The 9459-nt window shown below is 35.3% G+C and overlaps 1 protein-coding gene across 1 annotated transcript; it reads right to left on the bottom strand.

Moving 5' to 3' along the window:
• Positions 1 to 5140: 5140 nt before the first annotated feature.
• LOC104886325 (chlorophyll a-b binding protein, chloroplastic) lies at positions 5141 to 9341 on the bottom strand. The gene is made up of 5 exons (XM_010670785.4): positions 9181 to 9341; positions 8497 to 8682; positions 8024 to 8061; positions 6020 to 6534; positions 5141 to 5373 (listed from the first exon to the last, which is right to left on the bottom strand). Exons 1-5 carry the CDS (start codon positions 9234 to 9236, stop codon positions 5356 to 5358), a joined length of 813 nt encoding a protein of 270 aa, XP_010669087.2. The 5' UTR covers positions 9237 to 9341; the 3' UTR covers positions 5141 to 5355.
• Positions 9342 to 9459: the final 118 nt, after the last annotated feature.

The raw sequence follows: 9459 nt of genomic DNA, 5'->3' as shown, positions 1-9459 counted from the left end.
TTAACCTTTTCAACGGGTGAAAATTTCACATATCACTATTTTATTAGATTTTTTTTATTTTAACTTAATTCGTTTCTTTTAAAAAAAAAAACCTTTTCCCTCCTTTCCCTTCTTTAACCAACCTCCTTCTTTCCTCCTTCCCACCATCTCACTAGCCACCTCTCCCCCACCTTACTGCCACCACCCCTCCCTCTACTGCTAGTCTGCCATCGTGCCACTACAGATCAAAGATTCGATTTAGCTTAAGCATAGAAGTATGAGAATTACAAATAGTAATTTGAATATGGGTATGTTCTATTTGTCCCAATCTTAGTGGATATATGAAAGATTCGATTTATGTTATATGAGATTTGTGTGAAAATAATATCTAAGTAGAGTAATTTGATTTAGCTTAAGCATAGAAGTATGAGAATTTCCTGGTATCAAGAAGGAAAATTGAGATTGCACTTGGGTGAGATTTTAGGGAAGATAGGTGATGGTGGAATGTTGGGATGTGTTAAGATTTATGCAACACTTTGTTTCATTTGCTTTAGTCAATTACTTTTGGCTGCAGTTAGATTTTGTATGAGAAGCGTTTTTTGCGCTGCACATTGACTATGATGTGTTGAGGATCTGAGGGATTTTCGAAGCATGGAGTGGGGGTTATGGTGATTTTTTTTTTTTGACATCGGGAAAACGTACATTAATTAAAAAAGAAAGTACAGGCTAAGGCTAATACATCCAAACAGAAAACAAAGCAAACACGAGCCGTATATGCTCTTACATACGCTACCAAACTCAAACAGAAGCCATAAAAAAAACCCCGCCGCACACCTTCAACCTTAGAGGGCTCGACTTCCGCGCGAGCCTCCTTGGGCTCCTCAGCAGTCGAGCCCTCTCGTTCTCGTTCTTGTTCTCGTTTGTGTTGTTAGTCTGTCGCCATCCCGTCGAGGCCCGCCGCCGCTCGTTCCTGCTTTCCCTTGGTTCGTCGGTAACCATCCCGTCGAAGCCCGCCGCTGCCGCACCCAGTTATTTCCCCTCCCCGTTCCCCTGGTTCGTCGTTCGAAGTGATTAGGTTTAGGTATCCCCTCCCCTTCCCCGGTTCTCTTGAGGTATTTAGGTCTAAGTCCCCCCTTCCCCGCTCCCCTGTTTTGGTTTCGACGTAAGTGGATCTTAGTGCCCCTTCCCCGTCTCCTGTTTTGGTTTCGAGTCAGTAGATCTTAGTGCCCCTTCCCCGTCCCCTGTTCTACGTTCGAGTTTAGTCTTAGATTAGTTCCCTTCCCCGTTCCCCTTTGTGTTAGCTGCTAGTAGTTTGGGTTTCGCCAAGGAAGCACTTGTTAGGTGCGTGTAGGTTACATACAGTTTGCAGGTTGTGCGGTGTTGTAGGCGTGTTTTCATGATTCGGGTGGTGGTTTACTTAGCTTGTTTCTGTTATGTTTTTTGTTTTAGTCTTAGTTTAGATATATCTAGATCCATTTACCCGTCCCGTATGGAGTATGGCTGTTTTTGGGTGCTTGTTAGTATGGTTAGGTAGGTAATAAGAGGTTCTTGGGTTTTGCAGAAAGGATGTTCTCATTTTATATCTGTTGTGGTTCGATCTTTCGGGTTAGAGATTGCAAGGCTGGATCTTCGGATCCATAGTTCAGGTGAATTACTGTATCATAATTCACCCTTAGTTATTGTTATAGTGCTGACTTTCAGAGTCATCACACTGCAAAAATGCATCTTGTGGGAGGCCCTCCAATTTCATTTGGGGCAAGTTTTGACCTCCACGTGTTTCGAGTTTCAATCTTATGAGACTAAACTCTGGTTACCCTCGCAAGAGGGTCAGAAGTCACCAAAGGACGTGACTTCTTTGTTACTTCTATATGTAGAATCCCAGGAAGTTAATTTCGTTCAAGGACCTTGGGATTTCTCATCTAGCAGATATTGGTGTCTGCTAGTTACGACGTGGCAGTCTATTTTCGAAGATCGTCCGAATTTCATCTATCAACAGGGTTCCTTTCATATCATGTCTTCTTTAGGAAGACATTCAACCCAACTCCACCTATCATCGCTCGCGACAAGTTTTAATTGGATCAGATATGTAATAGTTAGTTTGAGTTTGGTAGCGGGGGTTATGGTGATGGTGGTGAGGGAGGTTAAAAAAAAAGGAAGCAGTGGGGAGGGGTTTGTTTTTATTATTTTTTATTTTTAAAATAAAAAATCGTTTTAAAGTAAGTCAATCTTTGATTGATCTTCTAAAAATAAGTCAATCTTTTGTTGTTTTAAAGTAAGTTAACCGTGTATATACTTTTGTTGTAAACGAGTTAATGACGTTGAAATTATGATACGTGAACAAGCTAGGTTCGAGTTGAAAATTTCAACACGAAAATAACCCGCCTAAATCGTTTAAATTAATTGTAAAGTCACTCACGAAGAGAGAGAGTGTGAGATAAAGTGGGCAGAAGAAACTCATGAATTAGTTGATTCATATAATTGAAAATGGAAGTCATTGTTGTAGCTTCAAGTACTAAAGAAATAGAAGAAGAGACATGAATATTATACAAAAGGACTCGATAAATTATTGATAAAAGTTATTGAAGGTGAATGTCCCCCAATTAATTATATACTTTTTTCTTACACAAAAGTTACTTGCCAACCTATTCTTGAACCTTAGAAGAAATTTTTAAAAATCAGGTTAAACGGACCAGGTTCAGGTCAACCTGTTTATAAAAAAGGTCAGGTTCGGGTTGGAATTTCTGACCTGTTTAGGTAAACGAGTCAAGGCCGGGTTCGGGGGTGCTGACCTGTTTATGTAAACCGATCGACCTGAATTTGACTCAACCCGACCTGATTTTCAGCCCTATCGCGCGCACTCGTTTTTTGGCCAGTTTTTATTGTTTTAAGATTCTTTTTTATCCGTTAGTCAAAACTATCCTTCGAAATCCGAAATCATCTATCTTTAGGAATAAAAAATCTGATTCTCAAAATATCTATTAAAAATTAATTATCAAGAATGATTTAAAATACAATTAATAATCAGGGATAGTTGATTAGGCCTTTAAAATTGGGCTTTGATAGACTGTATATTTTCGAAATGCTTTTGAGTTTATCTCGTTCAATTGCTCTTTGTTTGGACTAGGCCAATTACGACGATTGTATATTTCATCATTGGGTACTCAATGGAGAAATCTGAACCGGACCGGACTGGATTGAAGATCCCTATCCGCTCCTCAGTCCACAAAAATTCCGATTCTGGTTTCCGGACCGGACCGGTTGGACAGGAATTTCTATTATTTTAGTAAAAAAAAAGTTATATGTTAAAAAAAGATTTAAAAAGATAGAAAGTTATAAAGTTAAAAACCTACTATTTATTACTTTAGGATTATTGTTATTAAATACGATTATATTTAAATGTATCTAATTTCAAAATATGTTTAAATAAAATAAAAAAGATTGTTTTAAAATATTTAAATTTCGGTCCAACAGGTCCAAAATCAAACCAGACTGAAAAAATTTCGGTCCAAGAAAAACCTATATTCCAGTATATCGATCCAGCCAATTGACCGGTGCACACCCGTAACCACAACCGCACCACCCGCCCTTGCTTGAGCGTGTCTTACTTTAGTATTATTTTTATTAAACATTATTATTTTTTAATGTATCGAATTTCAAAATATATTTAAATAAAATAAAAAAATAGTTCCGATCCAAGAAAAAACCCATATATCGGTCCGTCGGTAAACCGGTACACACCCCTAACCACAACAACACCACACGCCCTTGCTTGAGCACATGTGTGGTGACTAGTTCCTTCTCATTCAACCCTCAAGGAAACTTTATCTAAACAAGGTAAAATACTTCTACATTACCAATGTAGAACAATTAGTTTTTTGTTCTTTTCAATCAATTTTTGAAGTGAGAAAAACAAACACTCAACTCACAAACTCCAACAAAGGTAATAGTCCCTCCATTTCAAAAAGTTTTTCCTCTTAAGATTTTCTTTTTATAATAAAAAAAAACTTGTCTCTTCTATCCTCATCAACAATTAAAACTTTTTAAAACCAATAGAGTAAAAGATATTGTAATTGTGGAGTGAGAGATTAGCAAAGGATCATATCTTTGTTTCACAAGAAATTTAAGTTCCAATTAAACAGACTTGTCTCTTCTATCCTCATCAACAATTATTTGATCTGCTATCACACTACACAAAATTTTAGCACCAGTCCACTACTACACAAAACTTTATGTAATATTGTTATTTATGACTTAAAATCTTATGAATGGTATAAGGCTAACTTTGAATGCACATATCTCTCAATCTATAAATGGTTTTGATGTGAGTCAAATTGGAGGTGATAACTTGTTCAAAGAGCTTTCCCACGATAGGTTATATTCCCAACTTCGCTGAGAAACGAGAAAGTTACGCCCATTTTACAAAGAACTGCAGAGAGCTTATCGCGACTCGCGACAGCCACCGCGGCTCACAGTTTGCGAAACGCATTTTCGAATCAGTTTTTTTTTGGTGTTTTGTGTGGAGTATATTCTAGGGTTTTTTTGTGTGGGGTTCCTTATGTTATAAAAGGACCTCTTGGTGCTCATTATTTACACACAACTTATCAAACACTTTTAACCTCTAGAATTTAGCACTCGTATTATTCTCTTTGATTTTTGTCCATTAGAGTGAAGAAGCTCTAATCCCCCACCTGTGGACGTAGAATTTGACTAAACTACGTAAATCCTTGTGTTCTTTGTCTGTTCATCTTTATTATTTTCTCACCTTTATTATTTCATTGATTTTCTGTTCCACATTGTAATGAATTCCGTATATTGCATAAACATAAATAATGCTTAGCTATGTTTACCCTCATGTTTATGAGGATGAAATGAAAAGGTAATGTTGATATACTCATACTATAAAAGGAGAGAAAAAGAAAATAATGCACTCAAAGTGTTGATTTTAATAATGGATAGCTAGATACTACTTAAGGGTAATATTGTAATATCTATAATTTATATTTTTAATATAAATAAATAGTGTCAAGGCTCTCTAATAAGGCAAGCCGTTATATGATTTACACATGTTTTGTCATGCATAATCCATGCATATCATGATATCAATATCAACCAAATGACACTAATCACAGCATAAATATTTTAAAAATTATAGACGAGTTAATGAGAGTAAATCTAAGATTAGATGATAATATTCATAATTATGTACTAAATCCAAGAGGTATTTGTACAAAGCTCCAACAATTCGTAGGTGCAACAACTAAAAAACCGATCAAATTGTGCCGATTCCTCGTACTTGTCCGAAAATACCCTTTTGAACTTCCTATTTGATCCCATAGGCCATAACAACCAACAACTATGCATTTGATCTTCATCTCATCACTTGGGGGTAAAAGCCTGAAATAATAAGGGAAATTTAACTAATAAGAGTATGATCAAGAACATAAACTGTGGAGAAATTCTATGGTACAACATAATTGATTATTTGAAGGAATGTGGTACATGTAACGCTAAGGGTTATGAATAAGGAGTTAACCAATATAGATTATTTATATATATTAGATAATATCAATAAAGCCTAAAACAATAAGGACAATTGAATCAATTAGAGTATGATCAAGCACATAAACTGTGGAGGAATTCTATGGTCTAACAAACTTATTTGAGACAAAATGTTACATGCAACCCTAATTAGGGATCTGTATAAGAAGTTAACCTGTAGAAATTTATGTATTAGACAAACATTCAAAACAACATGTTTTTGACATGATATTTTGTCAAAAATTCCAAAACTTGTACTTTTTTTTTCTTTTTAGTTTCAACATTTTGACTCTATGTATATATATTAATATAATAAAGTAAGGTTAAAGTTAAGGTTAATATATAAATAATGTAAAAGTAATGTTGCAATTAATAAGAAACCGATAAAGTTAGTTTTTTAGGAAAGATATTTAATATTTTTTTAATAGCCTCTACCGCTAAATAGACATTTTTCAATTATAATGTACTCTACAAAAAGATAATATGTAAACACTATACTTACAGCAAAAATTGTGGCATGGCCAGGATCAGCAAGGTGGGCAAAGAGGTTATCAATTGGGCCAGTGCCAGTGTAAATGTGTTGAAACCAGGCCCCCATAACAGCCAACATAGCCAATCTCCCATTCTTAATCTCCTTGGTCCTCAACTCCTTTGTTTTTTGAGGTGAGCCCGAACCCCAGCCCAATGGGTCAAACCAAAGCCCACCAGGGTAGCCCACATCAGTTCCAGTCAGCTTGTTGTTGGGGAAGATTGGGTCAGTGTTGACACAACCGGGCTTGAGGATGTCGGCCCATCTTCGGCCCTCGGCCCAACCAATTAAGATCATCTCAATTATGAAGAGTGTGGTGGTGTCTGTGAAGTACTCAAGTTCTCCAGCAGTGTACCAAGAAGGGGTGTTTAGGATGCCAAGTTTTGTTAGGAATTCTGGGATGAAAATACCAGCTGCTCCCAACATAGCCCATCTGCAATGAACTAGTTCTGATTGCACCATCCATTTCAATGTCTCTGGGTCAGAACCTGTTCAAATATAAACACATTTTGGTCATTGAAAATCGTGTACTTTTTAACTTCGCTAAGCTGTCTATTCTTTTTTTTTTTTTGGGTTTAGGACACCCTTCTCTCAAAGGAGACTGCCTATTTTTTTTATTTCACTCTATAACTTGGAGCAAACTTGGCTAGCGACTCAATGACTCGCTTGATAGGTGGTAATTACCGTATTATAAATATGTTTTAGTGTAATTTTGTAAGCATATATAACCCTGATAATAAAAAGAATTCATTCCTAGATATATTGTTTCTTCATGAATTTCACTGCCTCAAACCCGGTTCCAAAGTGTTAATAGATGGTATTAAAGTTGTATGAAGAGAAATCGTGCTTCAAGGGTGTACAATTATTACCATAAACCTTACAATATAACAATGCTAAGTCATTCCCTTTACCACTATATATTAGTGCCTATCAAACAAGTTGTAATACTTGCATTTTTCTTGATTTTTTGTATATTATGTATGAATCTAGTGGAGTAAGCATCTAAGAAGTTACCTACTCGCTTATTCTATACTTCCCGTGTTTTTCAATAAGTGACACACTCTGACTTATGCTAGACTATTAAAACTCTTAAAAAACCATCTTTTATTTGGCAAGTTCTTAGATCTCATATAGTATTTGTATAATACTAATATACTATCCACTGAACACTTAATCCACTCTATTTATATGTAAATGATGAAATAGATTGGTAAGGTGACAATAACATGACTATTGCTTCACCCAGTCTGAACCCAACCTGAGGTTTCCTTCTACTCTAAGGTGACAACTTGGAGTTGGGGACAGTAGACAGTAGTTATCAAACCAAACCCATGTTATCCTAAATCATAGCTAGCTCACACTTGCAAAGATAATTTTCCTTTAGTTCAGATGATGACCCACTTCTATCATGGCATAAGAGATTAGACTATAACAGTTAACTCATACAAGTGAATTGCTAGTTGCTTTAGAGTATATTTATTTTGCAACGAGTATACAATCATCAGGTGATTTTTTATACGATTTGCAATAACTTTAGGATCCTACTGAATTGATACCTTGCTCAGCTTTAACCTGTCGAGTTTGTAGGTCAGGCTCTTTAGAAAGGAAGGGGAATGATAAGGGAAACCTTACCATGAAAGATCCACTAGTGGGGTTTGATTCCATGACCTTAAAGTCATAAGGCCAAACCTTTACCACTAGGCCAAGTCTTGTTTGCTACATCTAGGTATAATATAACGTGGATGTTTTGAATTTAAAGAAGTACAAGAATTTGTACGATATAATTTATGCTAATTGAACTTACAACTTTTGTTATAGCTAAGATCTAAACTCAGTACAAGTTAACAACAAAACATTACTACTCTATATGCTAATAAACTAATATAAGCTGAAAATCTCCATAGTTACATAGTAAAATGTTGATATCATGCTACTTTACATTCAAAATAATGATGAAAGCTAAAGATCTGGACTTACCAAATCCAAGAGGATCAAAGCCAAAGTCTCCTGGAAGGCTGCAATTTTAGGAACAAATGAAAAAAGATTTAGTCACCAATAAAGTAGTAAAAAGTACTACCTCCATTCTTTTTTAGTTGCAACGTTTGACAAATTGCACTATTCATGTTCTCTTATTTGACCATATTTATTGATTTATATGTTAAACAAAATATAGTCATGTGGGGTCTTGTTTGATTCGTTTCGACGTAAGCTTTCATAATATCAAATTTTTATAATTTTTACTTACATACAATTAGAGATAAAACGATTTGAAATTATACATTGGCAAGCGTGAAAGTCAAAACGTTGCAACTAAATAAAAACAGAGGTAGTACTACTCTAATAAGACTAGAATCAAAATAATCTCTATGTAAAATTACAATTTTACCCTCACATGGACAATATTACAAAATCATTAGAACTCTAAATGAGAGTAAAATTAGGAATAGGACCTTCCATCAAGCCATGGAGGAGGGGTGCTTCCAGGGAACCAAATAGGCCTCTCTGGTTCAGCTGCTGCTGCTGAGACACTGAAGGACTTTGAGGCAGTTGGTGCCTTGTATTTGGTGTCTCTCAACTTCTTTCCTCCAAGAAATGATGCCTTTGTTGCTCCCAACACACTGCCTTTCTTCTGTGAACTGTATCAACCAGTAAACAACTTTTTGTCACTTAACATGTCATATTGTATAATATAAAAGCTTTAAATAGAATAGTAAATATGTAAATATTTTATTTATGTACGGTAGACACTAGACACGACACGCGTGTGTAAATATTTTAATAGTTTTCTGAATATTAGTTCGTAATCTAGTACCTTGCAATATGTACAACCTTCATTTAGTTATTTGATTACTTTTTTTTCGAGTCTTAATTGTATCGTATCATTTAAAAGTTTAGTAATGTATTCAAAAAGCTTAATGGGTGTCAAATCTGAATTCATCCAAGATCTCAAAATGACAAATTTTTATTATATAATTCTATTAATATAATAATAACGGTTAATTTTGTACAGATCGGCCTCCAAATAAGAAATAAAACAACTTAGAACGGAGTAAGTATAAATCAAATGCAATACAACTAATTCCTTAACCCACTAATAGAATCAAAGAATGATAGTTCTTGTAGAGAGAACTTGCCTGTGAGAAGAAGCACAAACAGCTGTTGAGGCTGAAGAAGCACACAAAGAAGCCATTATTATTGTTTTTCCTCAATGAGAGTGTTTTTTTGGTGAATATAATTGCCAAATGGGCTTTTTGATGGTTCAAAGAAAAGGCTAATTGGAAGCAAAGGGACCTGGGCTTATCTTGAAGGATAGATAAGTTTGATTTCCAATTGGTTAGTGAATTGCCATGTGGCATGAAGAATCTTGTATTCTATGACTTGTTTGGAATAATCATTAACTTGTGGCTCTCTTT

The sequence above is a fragment of the Beta vulgaris genome, chromosome 2 (assembly GCF_026745355.1).
Source record: "Beta vulgaris subsp. vulgaris cultivar EL10 chromosome 2, EL10.2, whole genome shotgun sequence".
NCBI classification, from domain to species: Eukaryota; Viridiplantae; Streptophyta; class Magnoliopsida; order Caryophyllales; family Amaranthaceae; genus Beta; species Beta vulgaris.
The sequence above is the reverse complement of the archived record's forward strand: the minus strand, read 5'-3'. Positions and strand labels throughout refer to the sequence as shown.